The 25,273-nt window shown below is 37.1% G+C and overlaps 1 protein-coding gene across 3 annotated transcripts in view; it reads right to left on the reverse strand.

The window, feature by feature from the left end:
• Positions 1-25,273, reverse strand: part of REL (REL proto-oncogene, NF-kB subunit) — a 46,789-nt gene that overhangs the window by 21,167 nt on the left and 349 nt on the right. Inside the window, exons 1-4 of one of the 3 annotated variants that reach the window (XM_074399506.1) lie at positions 18,430-25,270; positions 15,552-18,384; positions 12,907-13,055; positions 6,356-6,447 (exon numbers count right to left, since the gene is read on the reverse strand). In XM_074399506.1, coding sequence (XP_074255607.1) covers positions 6,356-6,447; positions 12,907-13,055; positions 15,552-15,773 — 463 coding nt within the window. In that variant the 5' untranslated portion in view covers positions 15,774-18,384; positions 18,430-25,270. Of the gene's footprint in view, positions 1-6,355; positions 6,448-12,906; positions 13,056-15,551; positions 25,271-25,273 lie in introns of those variants that run through there. The other 2 variants (XM_074399499.1, XM_010333573.3) reach the window with 2 other exon arrangements.

A 25,273-nucleotide genomic window follows, 5' to 3' on the forward strand; every position in this document is an offset into this window, starting at 1 on the left:
TTTGGGAGGCTGAGGCGGGTGGATCACGAGGTCAAGAGATCGAGACCATCCTGGTCAACATGGTAAAACCCCGTCTCTACTAAAGATACAAAAAAATTAGCTGGGCATGGTGGCACGTGCCTGTAATCCCAGCTACTCAGGAGGCTGAGGCAGGAGAATTGCTTGAACCCAGGAGGTGGAGGTTGCGGTGAGCCGAGATTGCGCCATTGCACTCCAGCCTGGGTAACAAGAGCGAAACTCCGTCTCAAAAAAAAAAAAAAAAATTACTTAATAGCAAATTATTTATTGTCAAAATCAATTTTATTGTACAAAATTTAATACAGAGTTTAGGTATTCTATGGGGTTTAATTGCCACAAACTAGAAATCCTAATATTTCATTACTTAAATACATAATTAGAAAATGATATATAATTAATTTTTTTTTCAGCTTTTGCAGTTAAGAGGCCTCTACAAAGTCTAACTGCCACTCTTGTTCCAGCTAAGTACACACTGTTAAAATCTAATATTGGAGTCCTTAATTAAATTCTTCACCCAATTTAGACTTTGGTACATTACTAGACAATTTGAATAATCCTTTACTTGAAGCCTCAACTTTGACAGTATTAGACTGCTTTGTGCCCCATTTGCAAGAGACTGCTCCTTAGTTTTAAAGACCTAATGGCAAGAAAGATAATGATTGGCCTTAAAACATACTAGTTGGGGAATCTACTATGTGCAGGTAGGAAACAAGAGTTCAAGGCTGAGAAGATATTTATGTAACAGTAAAACAAATACATTGTTTAGGTGCCAAAGTGAAATGCAAACAATATTCCATCACAGACCTTGTCCACATGAGCATGAAATTCATATCTGAAGACAATTCCTGAAGAATCAAATGATATAGCAGATATCACAAAACTTTCAATGATTAATTGCTAAGTATATAGTATAAATTAGGAAGGCATTACCTTAGACGTAAGAGAACTGAGAAGGCTTTCAGGGCATCTCAGCTAAGGAAAACAACTGTGGCATTTTTGGTAGAAAAGTACAAATAAGACATCCATTTATTTTTTCAACAGTTTTTTTTTTCTCACTGTCAAGTACAGTAGGGTGATCTCAGTTCACTACAACCTCCACATTCTGGGCTCAAGCAATCCTCCCACCTCAGCCTCTGGAGCAGGCTGGGACTGGTAGTGTACACCACCATGCCCAGCCAATTTTTTAAAAAAATTTTCTTCCAGAAATATTTTAATAAAAATTGGCCATTTCCAAGAAACACCTATTGCATGCCCATCAATAAGCCCAGCCAATTTTTTGTAGAGATGGGGTTTCACCATATTGCCCAGGCTGGTCTTAAACTCCTAGACTTAAGTGATCCACCCACCTCAGCCTCCCAGAGTGCTTGGATTACAGGCATGAGCCACCGTACCTGGCCCTTTCAACACATTTTAATTAAGTTTCTTTTCATGTGCCAGATGCTGGGCTAGGTGCCAGGAATACATGGAAGATAGTCCTCATCATCCAGAATCTCACTAAATAATTTAGTGAAGGAAAAACATGTAAACAAAGTTACAGCAAATCATATTAGAAATATATACAGGTACTTTGGGAAAACAGAGGGAAGGTCAAGGAAGGCTTTAAAGAGGATGTGATTCTTAAACTCAGAGGATAAGTAAGAAAAATTCACCAGGCAGATCAGGGTATTCCATGCAAAGGAACTGCATGTATAAAAGCATAGAGGTAAGAAAGAACGTAACTCTTCTAACAGTGCAGTTAGTTCAGAATGGCAAAAACAAGTAAGTGCATGTGTGCACTCAGTGGTAGAGGAAGGAAGGGTAGGAAGTTGAGGTAGAGAATGAAAGCTAGAATAGAAAGCAAGGATTTGATTATAAAGGACTTTGAAGCCATACTTGAGAAGCTGAACTCAGCATGCAGATCAGATCAGTTTCTCAAAGTGTACTCTGTGGGTCACCTGCATCAGAATCATCTCAGATAGAGATTTTCAAATTGTAGTTTTGGAACCAGTGGTTGTAAAATTAATTTTGTGGGCTAGGTAAGCACTAACAAAGCAAGAGAGAAAGAAAAAGAAGGGAAAGGAAAGGAACAGAATAGAATAGAGTACACTGAATGTAGTAGGGTGATATGGTTTGGCTCTGTGTCCCCACCCAAATCTCATCTTGAATTATAATCAAGATGATTCTCATAATTCTCATGTGTTGTGGGAGGGACCTGGTGGGAAATAATTTGAATCATGGGAGTGGTTCTCCCATACTGCTCTTGCGGCAGTGAATAAGTGAATACTCAGCCTCCTGAGTATCTGGAACTACAGGTACGTGCTGCGGTTCTAGAGCAAATGAGAAGGATGCAAAAGAGGAAACCCCTGATAAAACCATCCTTCTTATTTTCTATTGCCACTGCCATGTAAGAAGTGCCTTTGGTCTCCTGCCATTGATTCTGAGGCCTCCCGAACAATGTGGAACTGTAAGTCTAATTAAACCTCTTTTACTTCCCAGTCTCGGGTATGTCTTAATAAGCAGAGTGAAAACAGACTAATACATAGGGTATTGTTGTAAGGGTGTGATGTATGCGCATGTGGATGTATTGAGCTGAAAAATAAAATCTATTTCTTACTGTGGGTCATGGTCAAAGAATTAAGAAATACTGATCTAGATGTTTGTTAAAATGCAGATTCCCAGCACACCTGTCTTTCAAGTCACCTGCTTGGCCCTCTTCCAAGTGTACTTTTCTTCCTTTCCTTCCTGCTCTAAAGCTTTTTAATAAACTTTCACTCCTGCTCTAAAACTTGCCTCAGTCTCTCCTTTGTCTTCTGAGGAGGCAAGAACTGGGACTGCTGCAGACCTGAACAGATAACATACTTTGGTGCCAGGTGACTCGGATAAGTTATTATTTTAAAAATATTTTTTTTAAATGCAGATTCCCAGGACCCATACCAGCCCCAACAAGTTAGTGGAAGTGTGGCCTGAAATCTACGTTTTTAACAAGTACTAAGATATTCCTATGCACATTCAAATTGAGAACCATGGTCGGGCACGGTGGCTCATGCCTGTAATCCTAGCACTCTGGGAAGCTGAGGTGAGCGGATCATGAGGTCAGGAGATCAAGACTATCCTGGCCAACATGGTGAAACCCCGTTTCTACTAAAAACTACAAAAATTAGCTGGGCATGGCAGCACATGCCAAAAAAAAAAAAAAAAAAGAGAAAACCACTACGGAAGGGCTCAGGGAAGGAATGAATGTTTAAAAAAACAAGAACACAACAATGGAAAACATAAATAGTGGGAAGGATTAACTGGCAGAATTGTTCCTTCCCCACCTGGGAGAATCACCTGAACCTGGGAGGTCAAGGCTGCAGTTAGCTGTGATCACGTCACTGTACTCCAGCCTGGGCATCTCAAAAAACATCACACCTGATTCTGAACTGCCAAAACTAAGAAAAAAATTCCACAGATAGCGTCTTCCTTTTTAATGCCTTTTCCACTGGAGTCACAGAACCTGCATATAAATTCTAGGTCTGCCACTTATATTTGCTGCATGACTTGGGACAGTTACATAACAAAAGCCTTGGTATTCTCTTCCATAAAGCAGAATTGTTTCCATGATTAAATAAAATAGTGTACATAAAGCACTAACGTTTACTCCCTGACATATGAGAAGTGCTTAATAAATGATAGCCATCACTTATAATTTCCTTGTTTTACATTGACCTACATGGCCTCTTTTATTTAAAAGTCTGGCCTATTAATTTGGCAATAAATCACAATTTTAGGCCAGGCGCGGTGGCTCACGCCTGTAATCCCAGCACTTTGGGAGGCCGAGGCAGGTGGATCACGAGGTCAAGAGATCGAGACCATCCTGGTCAACATGGTGAAACCCCGTCTCTATTAAAAATACAAAAAATTAGCTGGGCATGGTGGCGTGTGCCTGTAATCCCAGCTACTCAGGAGGCTGAGGCAGGAGAATTGTCTGAACCCAGGAGGTGAAGGTTGCGGTGAGCCGAGATCGCGCCATTGCACTCCAGCCTGGGTAACAAGAGCAAAACTCCGTCTCAAAAAAAAAAAAAAAAAATCACAATTTTAAATGAGCATACTCTTGACCCAGAAATTTGCCACTTTCAAAAATTTATCCTCGGGAAATAATCACACAAGAGCTCAAAGCTCATATTCAGTAAAGCTTTAAAAACCAAATGAAAACAACGTAACTGTTTTAGAACAATTAATAGAAGACCAAATAAGTTGGGTACAGTGGCTTATGCCTGTAATCCGAGCACTTTAGGAGGCCGAGGCAAGTGGATTACTGAGCTTAGGAGTTTGAGACCAGCCTGGGCAACATGGCAAGACCCTGTTTCTACAAAAGGTACAAAACTAGCTGGGTATGGTGGCGTGCCTGTTGTCCCAGCTGCTAGGGAGGCTGAGGTGGGATGATCACTCTTAAGCCCAGAATGTCAACGCTGCAGTGAGCTGTGATCACATCACTGCACTCCATCCTAGGCAAAAGAGCAAGACTACCTCAAAAAAAAAAAAAACACAAAAACAAAAACAAAAAACAAAAAACCCAAGCGTGGTGGCTCATGTCAGCAATCCCAGCACTTTGAGAGACTGAGGTGGGTAGATCATGAGGTCAGGAATTCAAGACCAGCCTGACCAACATGGTGAAACCTCGTCTCTACTAAATATACAAAAATTAGCCAGGTGTGGTGGCAAGTGCCTATAATCCCAGCTATTCAGGAGGCTGAGGCAGGAGAATTGCTTGAACCCGGGAGGTGGAGGTTACAGTGAGCCGAGATTGCGCTACTGCACTCCAGCCTGAATGACAGAGCCAAACTCCATCTCAAAAAAAAAAAAAAAAAAAAAAAAAGACTAAATAAGCAAATTCTTTTTTACCCAAACAGTAAAATATTCTGTTAAAATAATAAAAACAGATTTGTAAGTATTGACATGGAAAGTTTAAGGCATATTCCTGAGCAGAAAAAAATAAAGCAGTAGAATAGGATGTATAGCATGATTCCTTTTATATAAAATATATATGTCTACATATAACTATACATGTATAAAGACAATTCTAGAAAAATATATATCAAACTTGATAGCAGTCTCCCTGATAAGACTGGAAGGAAAGGGAAGGAGGGGACTTTGGTTTTATACTAAGTAGTACGAAAATGAAAACCTAGAGAAAAGAGATACAGATCTTACGGTTCATAAAATAGTACTTATCTGTGAATATATTCCTTAAATTATCAACATATCTCTTAAATTGTTTTTATACATCCAGGAAAAATCCAAACCAACAGTATAAGGAAGGCTTAAATATGACCAGGAAATTTATTCTTTGAAAATGTTATAGTCATTTAATTCCTGACTTCTGCATATTTAAGTAGCTGCAGAAGACTTTAGAATGGAGGCTACTGTAAGTATAGGATGCCACCATCTAAAGTGGTAGTACTTTTCTATTCTAACAATACAGAATGCTTACAAGTAACAGTCAGGTAATATTAAGCATTTATACTTATAACACAAGGCAGACAGTACCATAAATATAAATACTTAATAAATGCTATCCCCAATAAAATCCACTAAGCAGTAGATATCTAGCCATATATACAAATATGCTATGAAAATACTTCGTATGATTTCTATTATTTCTATGCTTCTTCTTCCACATTGGGGTTAAGTCTTACTGGTGAATATGCCCTTAAGCTAAATGCACTCCAATAAACACAGTGCCTATTTAACATTCAAAAGGGGAGTGTATGTCTACTGCAAGTGGCATAAGAAAGGCCACATTCAAAAAGAATCAGAACATTTTGAAGTTTTATCATAGAAAACAATGACACTTTCCAACAATACCAGAAATCTCTGTGTGCACAAGATTTTTTTCAACAACTGTGAAAAAGCTATTTTAAATAGTATACTTCATTCCTCAAGTAGAGGTGTAAGTTAACAAGTAGAAAAATAAACACAGAACTTAAAACACAGGTTCAAGATATAAATAGCCAGGCATGATGATTCACACCAGTAATCCCACACTTTGGGATGCTGAGGTAGGTGGACACCTGAGGTCAGGAGCTCGAGACCAGCCTGGCTAACGTGGTGAAACCCCGTCTCTACTAAATATACAAAAATTAGCCTGTAATCCCAGCTACTTGGGAGACTGAGGCAGGAAAATCTCTTGAACCTGGGAGATGGAGGTTACAGTGAGCCGAGATTGTATCATTTCACTCCAGCCTGGGCGACAAGAGCAAAACTGCATCTCAAAAACAAACAATCAATCAAAAAACCATATCTATAGATAGATATAGATAGATAGATAGAAATCAATACCCAAATAAATAGAAATGACTATATCAAACATACTTACCATTGAATGGATTGATTCCTGCCTTTATTCTTGAAATAATAGCTTCTTTTACTTCTTTTTTCTTTACACATCGAATACCCAAATTTTGGAAACTAGCAGAAAAAAACCAGAATGTTCAAAACTGTATTATAAACACATGGAATATTGCAAAAATCAAATGTATAGCAATACTGAAGTTATTGTGCTGTCAGCTGGACATACCAAAGCATGAATGTGCTTCAAATTGCTCCGATAAAGATGAGAGGGTAAGAAGTGGGGTTATATGGCTGGGCATGGTGGCTCATGCCTGTAATCCCAGCACTTTGGGAGGCCAAGACAGGCAGATCACCTGAGGTCAGAAGCTCGAGACCAGCCTGACCAACATGGAGAAATCCCATCTCTACTGAAAATACAAAATTAGCCAGGCGTGGTGGCGCAAGTCTGTAATCCCAGATACTTGGGAGGATGAGGCAGGAGAATTGAGCTGAGATCACGCCATTGCATTCCAGCCTGGACAACAAGAGCAAAACTTCATCTCAAAAAAAAAAAAAAAGAAGAAGTGGGGTTATATTTCTAGGAGAACTGTTAAAAATAGTATATATCATTTTTACATACAGTGTTTCACAATTACGTCTTACTAATATGCCGATGTCAAACTTACCAAAGTACAGATTAACAGTAAAGCAATACCATAATGGTAAAATTTATCTCTCAAATTCAGAATCAAATCAATAAAATCTGTATGTTTGATAATGTAAAACAAAAGCTGTAAAAAGAAGTCCACAGGTTGAAGCCCACAGGTATGTTTTGCTAGGCCCACAAGAGTGTTGCTTATATTTTTAAAAATCTGCAGAGATTATCTACATTTAGAAATCAGATAACTGCATATGAACATCTAGATTTCTGGCTTTTCTTAAACATTTTAAAGGCCTGGAAACACTAGGTTGGCACAGAAAACATAGGCTGAGGACTGAGACCCATTTATGCAGGGCTCTTCAGTTTGCTACAGTGCCTGTTAGTCCTCCTACACTTGATTCACACCACTCATTTATGCTGCTTGCCTAGTTCTGCAGAAGTTTGATTTTTGAGCCCTGAATTCACTGTTAGTAGCAGTAGAATATGTTTTGTGGCATATTATACAAAGTTATCGTAGCCAATCATCATAAAAAATTACTGGTGTGTTTTTTATTAGAAAGTTTAATGCTAACAATAATATTTAACAAGTTTCAAAATGTCATTTATGAAAAACTTCCCAATAGCTACAAATACTACTAATTTGCATATTTGTAGCATAGACAGTGGTGGGGGGAACTCCCCCACCACCACCAGTCATACTTGTTCCCACATGGAAAAACCATGACATCAGTAAAATTGGGTGGGTGTGAATAAGGAAGCAAAACTCAATTATAATAACATTATTATTTGTTCAAACTTCACATGGCACTTGAAACCACTTTGTCTGCCTGTCTCCACACTCATGCTGTCTTATGCTGATGCTCTTCATAGTCAACACACTTACAATTTTGCTAGCACCTAAAATATATTTCACGTTTCCTTCCTCTGCCTCCAATAACTACAAAAATAAATCTGAAAAAAAATTTTTTTTCAAGATGATCTCACTCTGCCACCCAGGCTGGAGTGCAGTGGCACAATATTGACCTACCGCAACATCCGCCTCTCAGGCTCAGGTGATCCTCTCACTTCAGCCTCCTGAGTAGCTGGACTACAGATACATACCACCCTACCCGGTACATTTTTGTATTTTTGTAGAGTCAGGGTTTCACCATGTTGCCAACGCTGGTCTTAAGCTCCTGGACTCAAGCAATCTGCCTGCCTCAGCCTCCCAAAGTGCTGGGATAACAGACATGAGACACTGTGCTCAGTTGGCTAAATCTTGAATTCTTAGTCCTTTCTTGAAATCTTGCAGTTATAATCCTCTTACTCAAAAGTATTCTACTTCTTTGAAAGATTCTTGGTTTGACTCTTTTTCTTTGGCAAAAGATTTTATAGAATTCTTCATATTAATATATTTATATGACTTCATTTTGTTTCATCTGAATAATTTTGTATTTGACTACTATTCACAAAATATTAGAGGTGGTAGTAATTTTTGAAATTCTGACATGAGAAATTAAGGATCACAGAGATTGTCTGAATCAATTATTCATTCATTCATTCATTCATTCATTCACAGACATTCAACAAGTTTTGGACTTCCTATTATATACCAAAAACTCTGGAAAGTAATGGGGATATACAATCTCCTCAAGAGGCTTACAATCTAGGGGAAGGATTGGCAAACTGTAACTCATGGACCAAACCCAGCATCTTGTCTGTATTTGCAAATAAAGTTTTATTGGAACACAGCCCTACTGATGTTTATATATTATCTATGTCTGCTTTCATGCTACAATAGCAGAGCTGAGCAACAGAGACTATACAGCCTGCAAAACCCCAAATATTTATTATCTAGCCCTTTACAGAAAAAATCTGGTAGTCTCTGGTCTAGTGAAGCAGCTATACATTAAATAATCACACATACATAAATGCTAAACTGAAATCATAACCAGTTTTATGAAGGAGGTATATATGATATTATGGCAGCCTATGACAGAATAGAAGAAAGAGACTTCCAGGCAAAAGGAACAGACCACACAAAGACCCCTATAGAAGAGCACTGTAAGCAGAGGAAACTAAAGGAAGGCTTTGTGAGTTGAGTGTAAAAATTAAGGAAAGCAGAGTTTAATAGAAGGCTAGAAATACAGGTGGGTCATGTGGGCCTTATAGGCTACATAGAAGGAATGCTGTCTTTGTTCCAAGAACCAAATAAACCCATTAAAATGTTTTAAGCAAGGGAGAAACAATTCCATTTGTATTTTAAAAGATCACTCTGGCTAATGTGAAGAAAGATTGAGGGGGGAAAAGATACAAAATGAGTTGATGCAAGACTGGTCAGGAGGTTATTCCAGCAGCCCCAGTTTAGACTATAGTGGTAGTGTCATGGTGATAAATTCCACTGAGTGAAGTGGATAGATTCAAAACCACTTTAGAAGATATCTGTTAGCAGATTCAATGCGCACATCTGGAGGAGGAATGTCAGAGCTGACAGCTTAGGACTTTTATAGCAATCACTAACACACAGGACATTGGAAGAAGACCAGTTCTGAGGGGAAAGAGGTATGATCACAGTAAAATCATGGTTTGGGGCATATTCTATTTGAGGGGTGTGTGTGTGTGTGTGTGTGTGTGTGTGTGTGTGTGTGTGTGTGTTTTAAGAGATAGGGTCTTGCTATGTTGCCCAGGCTGGACTCAAACTCCTGGGCTCAAACAATCCTCATGCTTCTGCCTCTTGAGTAGCTGCAACTACAGGCATGGGCCACTGTGCCTGGCTGCTTATGGTACTTTTGAGACATTTAAGAGAATATGTTAAGAAGGCAATCAGACTAAACACCATTCCCTACTAAAAGAAACCAAGAATCTTTGGAAAAAACTGGTGACTTCGGCTGGGCATGGTGGCTCACGTCTGTAATCCCAGCACTTTGGGAGGCCGAAGTGGGTGGATCATTTGAGGTCAGGATTTTGAGACCAGCCTGGCCAACATGGAGAAACCCCATCTCTAGTAAAACATACAAAATTAGCTGGGCATAGTGGTGGATGCCTGTAATCCCAGCTACTCAGAAGGCTGAGACAGGAGAATTGCTTGAACTCAGGAGGTGGAGGTTGCAGTGAGCCAAGATCACGCCACTGCACTCCAGCCTGGGAGCAAAACTCCATCTCATAAAAAAAACCCAAAAAACAAAAAATAAAACTGATAACTGTAGGGCTGGGGCAAGCAAAGCACAAGTTGGCCAGGCACCATGGCTCACTCCTGTAATCCCAGCACTTCGGAAGGCGGAGGCAGGCAGATCATTTGAGGTCAGGAGTTTGAGAACAGCCTGGCCAACACGATGAAACCCCATCTCTACTAAAAATACAAAAGTTACCTGTGTGTGGTCATGCATGACTATAGTCCCAGCTACTTGGGAGGCTAAGGCATAAGAATTGCCTGAACCCAAAAAACGGAGGTTGCAAGTGAGGCGAGATCGCACCACTGTACTCCAGCCTGGGTGACAGAACAAGACTTTGTCTCAAAAAAAAAGAAGGAAAGAAAAAAGAAAAGCACAAGTCTTCAACATTTTGTTTTGTCAGAAAGTAAAAAAGTGCTCAAAGAAAGATGAGGACATATCAAAAAAATACAGAAGACAGTTTGAAGAGGCATGCATTACTCAAATCTGGGTCAATTTGAAAATAAAAAAAAATAACAGAATAACTATAACACATTAAATACAAGAATCCATGAGTATACAGTGATACTTTTTAAATGGAGACAGAGAAGAAGGGAAAGTTCTTTATAACAGAATGCCAATTAATATCCCCAAGAATGTAAAAAACTGAAGGGATATTTTAAGAATTATATCGCATCACTTCTGTAGGTTTCTTGCCCCAAATTTTTCATGTTAACATGAAAACACTATTCATGTTATTCATGTTAAATATAATGCTACCTCCAGTGTGTGATCCTTAATGGGATCCTAAATTGGGGACAGAGGTGGAACAGCCCTCAAGAGCATTATTAGGACAATAAGTGAGGTGGTTCAAAAATTTAACTGCCTGGAACTAAGAAAGGACAGCCAGAAAAGCAGGAAGTAAAACAGAAGTTTGTTCTTACAGAAGTAAAGAATAAAAATGTTTCAAGTAAGAAGTGATCACAATGTAAAATGTTATTGAGAGGTCAAGTAATATAGACAAATATTTGCCAAGTGTGTATATTACTAGATACTTTGTTTTGTGTTATTATTAAGAGGAACATTTAAAGCATTTTTTTTCTAAATGGTTATTACTAATATATGTGTGACTATGAATCTCTTTTTTGTTGTAATTAGTTCATTTTTCCCCAAAAGCCAATACATATTCCTTACAAAAAATGAATTATAAAATGAGGTAAAAGACAAACATAAAACCCTACAATCTTACCCACCCAGACAACTACTATTAATACCTTAGTATTAACATATGTACTATCATGTACATATATAAATTTATTTTTTAAAAAATAAGATTATTCTTTACATATTGTTTTAAAACCTATTTATCTGGCAAGCTACGGTGGCTCACGCTTGTAACCCCAACACTTTGGGAGGCTGAGGCAGGTGGATCACTGGAGGTCAGAAGTTCGAGACCAGCCCAGCCAATGTGGTGAAACTGTCTCTACTGAAAATACCAAAAAATTATCTGGGCGTGGTGGCACACACCTGTAATCCTAGCTAAATTGGGAAGCTAAGGTAGAAGAATCGCTTGAATCTGGGAGATAGAGATTGTAGTGAGCCGAGATCACACCACTGTACTACAGCTGGGGCAACAGAACAAGACTCCGTCTCAAAAACAAAAACAAAAAAACCTATGTATCTAATATATTGTGATTGTTTTTACATACCAGTAAACATATTTTGCAATATGATTTTTAAGGCTGTACAGGAGTACACTGGATGAATGTACCAGTCTATTATCCCCTTTACTATTTGGATTGCTTCTAGCTTTCTGCCATTACGAAGAGAACTATGATGAACAGCACTAGAGTGAAATGTCTGAATATGCTTATTTATTTTCTGAGGCTAAACTCCTAGAAGTGGAATTACTGGCTCAAGAGGCATTCATATTTTTCAGGCTTTTGCTATGTAGTTAAATTGCCTATCAGATTTTATTAATTTACATTCTCACTAACATGATGAATGGGCCCACCTTCGGGTAGCCTCACGATCATAAACTATTACATAATTATTTTTCTCTTGGAAATATTGTTGTATGTTAATCCTATGACCTGCTACTTTCTAAATAATAATTCTAGAGTTTTTCCAGTTGATTTCTCCCACATCCAGCCATTTTTATATTAACTGTAAATGGGTGGGGCATGGTGGCTCACACCTATAATCCCAAGCACTTTGGGAGGCCAAAGTGGGCAGACTGCTTGAATCCAGGAGTTCAAGACCAGCCTGGGCAACATGGCAAAATCCAATCTCTACAAAAAATACAAAAATTAGCTGGGCATGGTGGTAATCCTGCAGTCTCAGCTACTAAGGAGGCTGAGGCTGAAGGATTGCTCGAGCCTAGAGGTAAGGGTTGCAATGCGCAGAGATCATGCCACTGCACTCCAGCCTGGGTAACAGAGTAAGACCCTGTCTCAAAATAACAACAACAACAATAATAATAAGATTAACTATAAATGAAAAGACTGAGTAAAACGTTATTTAAAAAACTGTTCACCCCAAGAAAGGAAATCACAGTATACAATAAGTTTATGTTTACTTTTAATAACTACAAAAATCTTCTTGCTAATCATCGTAAGATGTGTCTACTAATGAAGAACGAAAGGGTAGTTCTAATGCAAATAGTAAGAAGATGTAGATGTAAAACACGGTAAACAGAAGTAGAATGAGAAAATTATTCTGCTTAAAAGTAACAAATTGTCATGGAGAAGAAACAGAGCATCCTATGTCTTATCTCGTTTCTGAAGATGTCTCTAAGTATATACTTACAACAAAGGTCTGCGTTCTTGCCCAAATTCTGCTTCATAGTAGCCGTCTCTGCAGTCTTTTCCAACTAAATCATGAGGATGAGGTTTATATGGGTCATTTTTCGTTACTAATGTAATTCTCACTTTTCCTTTTCCATAATAGTTCATAATCTGAAAAAAGGGGGAAATCAAATATATGATCCAAATAGATCACATTATAAACAGATCTAAACAAGAGTTCAATTTACATTATCATGTAATCAACACTAGATAAAGTCCAACTGACGAACAACTGCAGTTTTGATGAAATTTTCCAGAGAATACTAGTAGAGAAGAACTTACCTCTCAGTTCCTTGACATATTTTCTGCCCTAATTTCAATTGGCCGAATCATTTAACTCTGCTTATTTTCCTTTCAAAACAAGTAAACTATACCCAAATTTTATCACAGACATGAGAAAACAGATGTTAAGTCACTGAATGCCCAGCTCTTAAATGTACTGTCATGCCATAAACATTCCTTGAAAATATATTTAAGCCATACTGGAAAGGATAGCATATAAATATGATCATTTTACTTAATATGTGACATTTTGCTTCATAAAAATATTTGTTCAGGAAGCATACCCCAAGAGTTCACTCTAGAATAGACAATAAATCAAATTTAGTTTAACAACATCAAATTTCACATAGAAAGTACATATAGAACAGAGAGTAAAAAGGAGAGTTTAACCTGGAAAAGGAAGGACAGAAACTAATGCTTAGTTTGAAAGCTAGTAAATTTGCAAGAACAAAGCAGAGCATATAAAAACCAGCATACCACAAAGGAACAAGGTAAAGTAAGAATGGGTAGCTTACCAGGTAGCGGCCACTAAAATCTGTAATTTTGAATTTAAATAGAATTTGAACAGTAACCAGAAGGTATTATATTTCTTTCTGGATGAAAGAGAAGGTAATTGCTCAAGACTCTAAGTAGGCAAACACAAAACTCAAGCTGTAAAGTGTTTAGGACCTACTGGAATTGTAAAAATACAGATCTTAGAAATATTTTAGAGATGTATAGGATAAGATGAATTATAGTTTAAAAATGACTCAAAAATTGGACAAATAGTATTTCCTTATTTCCTTTTTATTAGCATCTCATCCATTTTAACATTTAAAATACTTAGATAACCCAAATCCATATTACTGCCAAAAATGTGATAAAAATAGGAATTGGAATTCGATATATAATCTTCCCATTAGTTTATTCAATAATTTAGCAATTCCCTTTAAGTTCATCAAAAGAATAGACTTTGTAAATATTCTACTTATAAAACAGTGAATTAAGATCTGTTGATAAAAGTAACACTTTTCGAAACAAAAACAAAAACAAAAAGTAACACTTCAAAATCTACTTTGCCATTAAAGTTTTTAATTGGCACTTAAAGGATAAACCCTTCACTGGAAGTCAAATAAAAAAATAGTTGACAAATAGAAAATATAAATTTAGTACATCGCACCTGTAATCCAAGCACTTTGGGAGGCCGAGATGGGTGGATTGACTGAGGTCAGGAGTCTGAAACCAGCCTGGCCAACACGGTGAAACCCCATCTCTACCAAAAAATACAAAAATCCGGTAGCTCAAGCCTGTAATCCCAGCACTTTGGGAGGCCGAGGCGGGTGGATCACGAGGTCAAGAGATCGAGACCATCCTGGTCAACATGGTGAAACCCCGTCTCTACTAAAAATACAGAAAATTAGCTGGGCATGGTGGCACATGCCTGTAATCCCAGCTACTCAGGAGGCTAAGGCAGGAGAATTGCCTGAACCCAGGAGGCGGAGGTTGCGGTGAGCCGAGATCGCACCATTGCACTCCAGCCTGGGTAACAAGAGCGAAACTCCGTCTCATAAATAAATAAATAAATAAATACAAAAATCAGCTGCATGGTAGTGGGTGCCTGTAATCTCAGCTACTTGGTAGGCTGAGGCAGGAGAATCACTTGAATCCAGGAGGCAGAGGTTGCAGTGAGCCGAGATCATGCCATTGTATTCCAGCCTGGGCAACAAGAGCAAAACTGTTTCAAAAAATAAAAATAAATAAATCTAGTACATCTTGTAACTATTAGTATATTTACCAAAGTCAAAAGCTTTTCAAAATTTATGCTAATGTGAAAAAAAACATATTTTAAAAGTGTTATTTCAAATCAGTCAACGAATCAGAGAATCAGGGACAAGCAATAAAGGTAAGGAAAAAGGAGAAAAAGATGTTCTAGTCCTAAGATTAGCCAAGCAGAATTGTGATTGAGTTCTCAAATCCATGTTTAATCTACAGAATAATATCACTCACCTCTGCAAGGAGAGAATGCGTTTTCCTTATTAGCTTTGTGTTCCATGAAAGAGAACATGATCCAAAAGCTGTCAATGTACACTAAACATTATGTGTCGCTCTACTTAGGTTAATACACAAGCACCATATAACTATCTGCAGTGGGGAAGACTCCATACTATATTTAAGAAATGTCCTTAGACATCTATCTAATATAGATCTGTTAAAAAAGTAAAAGAGGAAAAAATAAAAATGCAAAACTGTGGATCTAACTGTGAAGAAACTGGCCCTTAAAAATAATTGCTATAGCTGATCTATGAGGCAACTAATAGAGACAGACACAGAAGAAGGGTCTATTACCTGGATAGAAGGGTATGTTCGGTTGTTGTCTGTGCTGTGCTCCCCTGGAATGCTGCCTGCTGATCGCCCTTCACATTTGTATCTAAAACGCATTCCCCTCTGCCTGGGTTGTTCAATTATCTCTATATACGGGTTATACGCACCTGAAATTTTTTTAAAAAGGAGGAGGTCAGTGAGATTAGTGTAACGATTAATAATGCATTTTAACACTTGTTTTTTCATAACAGCAGACTAAAATAAAGATTTTTTTTCCTCCTAACTTTAAATAACAAGGTTGAAATGTTCTGTTGGAGATTGGCTAGGAGAGGGGCCTTTTTTTTCCCCATTCAAATTGAGTCCCTGTGTAGTGTCAAAACAAGTCATTCAAATCATATTGATGTTTAGCACTTCATAGCTTAGTATCTATAACTAATGTCAATATGAAGTTCTGAGATAACCACTTCAGAGATATCCGCCTCCCACGTGAGACCTAGCAGAAGGGTTTCCCCCAAGATTCCCCGAGAAGAAGATTACACTCCTAAAGTGAGTTAAATGTATTTAACTGCTTGATTTTACATCATACTTGTAATACTGAATGAAAAGACCATTCACTGAAAGTGAAAATGCATTTAAATCCTTGCAGAAGCATAGGTAAGTTTTTTTATATCTCCATTAAATATTAAAAAACTTACACATAGCATATCAGAACAAGCCCCAGGAAGGACTTTATGCTCAAAGAATGTGCAATCATTCCCATGTAAACCATATCCAAAGTAAGACACAACAGAGAAAAAACATTACTTACTTTCTATAATAACTAAAATTCAAAATATGCCTCTGCAGAATGAACTGCTGATATATATAATCACATGGGTGACCCTTAAAATCATGCTAAGTAGAAGAAGTTAGATCAGAAGACAACATAGTGTATGATTCCATTTATATGAAACTCTAGAATATGTAAAGTAATATACAATGAACCATAGCAGATCACTGGTTGCCTAAGACAGAGTGGATAGGAAAGGCAGGGGGGACGATGGACATGTTAATTATCTTGTGATGATTCCAAGGTTGTATACATATGTCAAAACTTATCAAATTGCACATTTTAAAGTGTACTTTGTTGTACATAAATTATATGTCAATAAAGCTGTTTAAAATATATGCAACTTTACTATCTTTTATTATCCAAATTGTGGGAGAAAAGGTAAATAGACACTCAACTGTGCTTCCAAGTAGGGGAGTTAATGTATTTTTATTTCAGGGGTGTGAAGATGTTTTCCATTAAAAAAAAAAGTATCCCTTAATCAGTTTAGTGATTTCTAAATTCCCACAATTACATATCCATTTTGCTGACTAAGGCTTATCCTGTTAGAATGCAAGCAATACAGAGAAATGGTAACACAGTAGATCTTATCAGAACAGTATGGAGAAGAGGCATTTAGAATTCTACCCAGCCACTTCTTAACAGTAAGACCACGGAAATGTTATTAAAATTAAAATACCTTAGTTTTCTCTTCTGTAAAATAGGAATACTCATAATAGCACCTACCTCATTGGGTTGTTGTGAAGATTACAGATTATATGGGCTAAATTCTTACCAAGTATCATATATACATATACATTCAATAAATGGTGTCTATTATATCAGATGCTTTCTTGATAACAGTGATGTAGTGATACCATGATGTTATCAAAACTGCCACTCTAAAGGACCTTACAGAAGACCAAGTCAAACAACACAAATTATTAGACTATAGCAGGAAGGAAAGCACTAATAAAACTCTGCGGAAATGATAAGAGCAAAAGAGTCAGGAAAGCCTAACTGTCAGTAGAAAGAGTGGTTAATGAAGCAAAAGAGTAGGGAAATGAAGAGGAAAAAGGAACAGTGTATCTATAGAGGAGGGTTTATTTAGGAATCACCAGTGTAAATGGAATACACTTTCACTTTTAGAAAGAGAACTAAAAGTCAGAGCATACTTGGCAATGTGGATTTCCTTTTATGTGTGATGAAATCAATGAATATTTTGATGCAGGCAAATCACATGATCAGATTGGCATTTTAGAGTAAAAACTTTAGTCACAGCAGACAGAAAAAAGTAAGCGAGGTGATCAGTTTTAGAGACCACTATAATAACATGGACAATGATAAGGGTATATCTGAAATATGGCAGTGATCAAAGGAATGAAGGATTATTTAAAAGATAAAACTGACAGCACTTGGTGCCTGAACATTAGGATTAAGAGAAATTAAAGAATCATGGATAGCTCAGAAATTAAAGAATCACTGATGGTTCCATGGTTTCTACTTTGGGTTACTGAATAAAGTATTACTGTTACTTTTAATTTTATTCTGTATGGTGCAAACTCCTTGTATTTGAATCTACCACCTATTTGTTTATGTAAAAGATAATGAGCCAGAGAAAACTAACTTTAACCCAAACAAGTTCATAATCCTTATTTCAGTTTAACTCAAAAACGTAAGATATGCAGATGAGTAATTCACAATGTTATCCTTGTACATTTCAAATATTTCAAGTTCATATTTCAATTTTAAATATTTCATACCCTTATATATCCTTGTAGGGGTATTTAAGAAAAAGTACATTTTCCCCTTAAAAACTGTTAAAATTAACATTTTAAGTGACATTTTAAATAATTTATGTGGCTGAAGTAAAGGTCAAATAAATCCCTGCCTACTACTTATTTAAAGGTGTCTTGGTGGGAAACTGACATAAAATGACATCGTTAATGGTTAAGTGGTTGACTTTGGGAGGAGGGAGTGTGAATAAAAATGCTAGGTTCACAGTGAGCATTCAAAGATTTCATTGAGGCCAGGCACTGTGGCTCATACCTGTAATCCCAGCACTTTGGGAGGCAGAGGCACTGTGGCTCATACCTGTAATCCCAGCACTTTGGGAGGCCGAGGCGGGTGAATCACCTGAGGTCAGGAGTTCCAGACCAGCCTGGCCAACATGGCAAAACCCCTGTCTCTACTAAAAATACAAAAAAATTAGCTGGGTGTGGTAGCAGGTGCCTGTAATTCCAGCTACTTGGGAGGCTGAGGCAAGAGAAAGTGTTTGAATCCAGGAGGCGGAGGTTGCAGTGAGCTGAGATTGAGCCATTGTACTCCAGCCTCAAAAAAACAAAAACAGGCCGGGCGCGGTGGCTCAAGCTTGTAATCCCAGCACTTTGGGAGGCCGAGGCGGGTGGATCACGAGGTCGAGAGATCGAGACCATCCTGGTCAACATGGTGAAACCCCGTCTCTACTAAAACTACAAAAAATTAGCTGGGCATGGTGGCGTGTGCCTGTAATCCCAGCTACTCAGGAGGCTGAGGCAGGAGAATTGCCTGAACCCAGGAGGTGGAGGTTGCGGTGAGCCGAGATCGCGCGATTGCACTCCAGCCTGGGTAACAAGAGCAAAACTCAGTCTCAAAAAACAAAAACAAAAACAAAAACAAAAACAACTTCATTGGTTACATGACTTATTTTGATTGTTTATGAAAAAGTCTATAAAAATAAAAGTAGTTGTTGAAAAGATTAAATATTTTTAAATAGTAAAATTTACACAAATATCAGTTGTCATATAATATTGAGTACTTAAAATCCTTGAAATTTATTTTTCCTATTGCAGAAGCTCTTAATTGGTAAAAATCAACAAGCTGAGGTTACAACCAAGTAACAGAGTATATTGCAATACTCTATATTCCCTCAGCTGGAAATAATCTCCCCTCCTTTAAACTATCATAGTATTCTGTTTATAGCAATTATTCCAAATAACTCTTAGGGAAAACCTACTGTCTTATTTCTTCTTGAAATAAAGCTACTTGTTTTATCTTTTCAAGCTACTTGAAGGCAGAAATTGTCTTACTCATCAGTACCTTGTACACAGATATTCATTAAACAACTATTGAATGACTAAAAAGTCTTAAGATCTTTTGTTTATACAAGTTATTCAATTGTTAAATAATCATATAAGTGATTATTCAGTTTTTAAAATTAGATTTCACTACTAAGAAAAACAAATAGTGCTTTGTAGGTCCCAGAATTGCTATACCTCAGTATTTCCTCATACTCATTCATATTTCAACTTGTCTGAGTTTATGATTTTTTAAAAACTTCCCAACTATAAATCATTTATATAATGCATCAGTATAATTCACCAGTTATTTCCTTCTTCAATACTGTGCTTTGCGCAGTGCCATTCCTCCTGAATATAAAATGTGCTGAAATGTAGTCATCTATGGAGTGGAAGACGGTAAAATACAAATCAGGGAATTGTAGGGAAAATGAGTGCAAGTCGCCAGTTTTGAAAAGCACCAAAATGTCTTCAAAATTGGCTCTAAACGAGTTGATTACTGTATTTTTCTTTAACCAATACTATGCAAAGCTGGGACTGACCCCTATATTCAACATAGTATTTTAAAAGGCTAATATACACCAGAATAACATCTGAAATACAGCCAAAATATTTCTAAGATATATTTATGTTTTTATTTGCACTTAGGCAAAACAGAGTACTATTTTAAAACATAGTGCCTATCTAATAAAGCATAAGTTTTTAAGGTAAAAAAAATGACATTGAAATAAATGTTTAAATGGATCATAAATTATCAGAAAGACACATTACTAACATCTTATTGCTAGAATTAGCAACCAGCATCAAACATAGAGAAAAAAGTTAATTATTATAATTATAACACTATTTTAAGACCCCTTTAATACACATTTCTCATTTGATCCTCTTTAATCTCCATTTGAAAAACAATAGAAATTTTTATCCTATCTTACAGATGAAACTAAAGTTGAAAATTATATGAAGTTATAAGAAAAAGAAATTATGAATGGCATGCTAATATGAGAGTGCCAAATTTTAAAAATCAAGCATCAAAGCAACTGGAAGTAAAGTCACAAAAACTGACACAGCACATAACCTGCAACCTAAAATAAATGCAACTTAATTTAAGAAGATAATGCATCCTGGTATATTCAAATGAGTATTTAGATCCAAAGAAATCCCTAGAACACAGTTCATACTGGGGATTTACATCAGAATCAGCTAGGTAGTTTTTTCAAAACATGCACATCCTTACACCACTTGAGATGTTGTTTTTTTTTTTGTTTTTTTTTGGTTTTTTTTTTTTTGAGACGTTGTTTCACTCTTGTTACCCAGGCTGGAGTGCAATGGCGCGATCTTGGCTCACCGCAACCTCCGCCTCCTGGGCTCAGGCAATTCTCCTGCCTCAGCCTCCTAAGTAGCTGGGATTACAGGCATGCACCACCACGCCCAGCTAGTTTTTTTTGTATTTTTAGTAGAGACGGGGTTTCACCATGTTGACCAGGATGGTCTCGATCTTTCGACCTCGTGATCCACCCGCCTCGGCCTCCCAAAGTGCTGGGATTACAGGCTTGAGCCACCGCGCCCGGCCGCGAGATGTTTAAGAGAAATACAAATCTTCAAGGTTTTTAAAGCCCATATACATTTTTCTGAAAAAGCCTTCCAAGAAATTCTAAGACACTCCTGATTAAGAACAATTGCCTTAAACAGGAAGTGGAAACAACCCAATGCACATATCTAGAGAAGCAATCTAAAAATTCAGGTACAAGTATGGACTAGGACATGGATAAATTAGGCAAAGCAATTCTGGCTACTTGTAACTTCCTTTTCTCTCCCACTCAAAAAAGAATCTTATTCAAATGCAAGCAAGAAAAATGACACTACAGAGATAGCCTTCAAATGCTCTCATTTATTTAAAAAGTAAATAATTTACAAAATAAATATCTTAACTCTTGCAACACATCACACAAATGATTGACACACCAGTGTGTCAACACCACAGTTGAGAATAGCTGACTAAACTGCACGTCTCTCATAAAGGTCCTGGGTGACAGACTTTGCCTGAGACCTGAAGGAGAAAATGGAGTTAACAACATATATTTTTCCAAATATCACCTCTACTCAATCTGGAGAAAAAGAAAATAAGAACTATTCTCTTTTTCCTCAAACCAGGTCTCTCATGAGCCAAAGTCTATTCCAATATGTCAGGCTGACTTTATTACTCCAACACATCAGGCTGACTTTGAATCAGGCCTTAAGAATCAAAGTATTCAGATGCGTATTCAACTGACATATGCACACAAGGTAAAAACTATAAAAGATTCTTGTAATAGGGATTCTGTTACCATGTGGGGGAAAAGGTAAGTCTTGGAAAAAACTTTCACATGCCAAGGTAAAATAAAGAAATTTTAAAATCTGTCCTAGATTATACAGGTATTAAAGTTAAAAACAAATGACAAGACCAAATCACCTGTCTTTTAAAAACAAAAATACAAGAGACCCAAAAATATGAATTTCAGAAAAACAGTTTTATCCCATGCAATATTTGGGTCATGTGCCTACAAACAAAATCATTTTCAGAGAACCCAGATGAGAAAAAGTTGGAACAAAAGGAAATTCTGAGTCCCTTAAATTGTATCTGAGCAAGATACTATGCATAACCTATATGTTCCCAATTATGATTCATTGTCTGGCCCCCTCCCTTGTCATTAGATTAACTCATTCCCTTTATCTGTGCCTATCATATATCACCTTAATTATTTAACACTACTGTTATTTCTACTTTTTCATGTGTTGCATTTCTGAAACATTCATGCTCATGTGTGGCTTTGTACTTAAAAAAAGAAGTCATTTGCTGTAGCTATCCATTCCCAACTTCCAGCTCTGTTATTAAAGATTAAGTTGCATCATACTAACTTCTACTTCCCCCTCCCTTAAGAAAAAAAAAAACCAGTTCTCTTGAAATTCACATTACAAACAGTTGGTGAGCAGTAAGGTTTACAAAAACAGTTCATTCCTGTACTTCCTATTGTGTGACACAGAAGAACCATACTAAAGAAAAACGTGAATAAAAACAAATTATCTAAATTTTAAAACATTTTACCAAAGACAACACTCATTATTAGTTAACAGAGTTATATGCCACACAAAGACATTTTGCTTTTTTACTGGAACAATGAGAAGGTTTAAATTCAGATATAAAATATCTAACTCTACTTACAGTAAACAAAATATAATCATAAATATACAAAAGCTATGCCTGCCCACTATGCATACCTTAGATGGGTTTGGTAACATTTTTCTTCACTATGTCTATAATTAATTATGTCAAAAGACTGTAATCAAGGTATAATTTTTTTAAAAAAAGCAACAAAAAGCAGCTTAATACATGCTGTGAAATCCTAAATAATCTGCTAACTTAGCTAAATAAAATTTAGAATCATATGTATATACATGATTCTAAATTATATTCTAAATTATATAATTTTGCTTAGACTATATCTGTTACTTTTACATTATAGATATCACATATTGAACTACATATACCTATTCATATATGATATCTTGTGAGAAATGAAGAAATATTCTTAAATGCTTTGTAATGAATAAAAGTACTTTTTGAGTTTTAATGCTACCTTACTAACAACATAATCTAAATTAGACAATGAAAAACTAAGCAATTTTTTTTGGTCACTCTTCCGGTTAAATTACTGTTTCAAAACAGAATGGGAATTTAGAATTTCATTAGTGAATCTTTTTCCATCTCTAAGGTCTTTATAACAGATTAAGGAAAAGTAAACAGATTCCTTTAATCATTTTTTAAAATTCCAGGCCTGATAGTTTTCTAATAACTGAATTACAATTTAAATAACTTGTTACATTTTAAATAGTCCCATTTTAATGCAACTCTTCAGGAAAGACCAAAAAACAAAAAGTTAAATCACCCTTCAACTTCCAAACCTTTAAAACTTTCCATTTCTTTAAACATTTCCTCCTCACATTTAGGGAATCCTTGGTCCTCACAACAGCACAAAATACAGTGTCAATGAACAAATTTAAATTGTAACACATTTTAAAATCATGTGAGTCTTAGAATAGTCTATATAGAAATGGTTGTTTTCTCTCGCATTTGAAAAAATTAGAAGTATTACATTCATGCAATATAGTAGTAATGTTTGATTAAATCGCCAGAAGGCTGAACTTTCTTACTTATGTTAGGTATTCTTCATTACTTCCAAATAAAATCTTTCTGATAACCAATAAATTAACAAAAGATTTGAAGTCATCTTAGCACTTACAATCTACACATGCTTGGAATTCATAAATGTACAGAATTATTTGAAAGTTTGGGGTCACTTAAGTGGGTAAAGGGAAAGTTGAAATAGTTTAAACTACATTTGTGTTCTCACAACCACAAACTGAAATCAAATGTCAAGTGAAACACCCCAATTTCCTTTTCTGCCTACAGCAATAGCTATAGCATTGTTCTGCTCAACGTTTTAAAGATTCTTTAAGCTTCCGACTTCCTCTTCTCTACTAGACATCGGCTTTCTTCTAAGAGTCACTGAACCAGGCAGTTTAGGGATGGGAGTCAAGTTCAGAAACGGGGTCCCCTCTTCATTCTCTTAGTACAGCATTTAATATATGTGTTTAGCCCTCTCTGCCTCTGCTCACGCTGCTTCCTCTGTCTGGAAAGCGCCCCCCACTCACCTTGCCAAAACCCTAGTAAAACTCCAAATCGAACCCAGGTTACTTGATTTATTTCCCGGCCCCGGCTCCTCTATCCCCTCAACCTTAAACTACAGGCAGCCCCAAACCACGTCTGTGTATACACGAGACCCTCTCTTGCCCTGCAATGTTTCTTATAAACTTATTTTCCCCCAAAGGAAGAGATTCGAGCATTTATTAAGGGAAAATATATATTCAAAAGTAATAAAGCTGTATTCAATCTTACTATTTTAAAGCACGGATATTCTAAAACTCCTCTTTTCCCGTATTTCCAGAGGGGAGGAGCCGGGGACTCAACGTCCCTATTCGTCAGATTGGAAACCTTGTGCTTTATCTCACAATAAAAACTACACATTTTTTTTTCTTTTAAATACAGAGTCTCGCTCCGTCTCCCAGGCTTTGGTGCAGGGCCGCGATATCGGCTCACTGCAACCTCCACCTCCCGGGTTCTAGTGATTCTCCTGCCTCGGCCTCCCCAATAACTGGGATTACAGGCATGCGCCACCACTATCGGCTAATTTTTGTATTTTTAGTAGAGACGGGGAGAGGGTGGCGTCTTACCATGTTGCCCAGGGTGGTCTCGAACTCCCGACCTCAGGACCTCCCGCCTCGGCCTCCCAAAGTGCTGGGATTACAGACGTGAGCCACCGCGCCCGGCCCACAGTTGGTCGAAGCAACATTAACACTTAAAATACCACGGATTTTAAAATCTGTGTTAAAATACCACGGATGATTTTTAAAGCCGCGCCACATTTTGTACAACTGTCAGTACAAGGGGGATCACCTCTTTGCATCTGATGAAATTAAATTAAAAAGGGGGAGAGAGCTTGCCCGAGGTCTGAAGGTTCCTCATTCCTGTTCTAAAACATAAAACCACCACTTCAATACATATCCATTTTTAAGTATGAGAACTCCTCGTACTCCTTTAGTTCGATTATGACTTCCCTAATCCTAAAATCAAGTCGGTGGGAATTTCTAAGGTTCCTGCTATGACAACAGAATCAAATTACCGAGCGTGGCTTGGATTTCGCACGCAAACCCTGAAGCAGGTAATTTTTTAAAAAGCTGACAATTTTACCATAAAAGATTTCAAAGACAGAACGCGCCCCAGCCAAAACTAAGCTCCCTGAACTCAGCGGCAGGACCCCCAGAAGTGCTCCTTCCCCCGGGAACAC

This window comes from Saimiri boliviensis, chromosome 1 (genome assembly GCF_048565385.1).
Source record: "Saimiri boliviensis isolate mSaiBol1 chromosome 1, mSaiBol1.pri, whole genome shotgun sequence".
NCBI lineage: Eukaryota > Metazoa > Chordata > Mammalia > Primates > Cebidae > Saimiri > Saimiri boliviensis.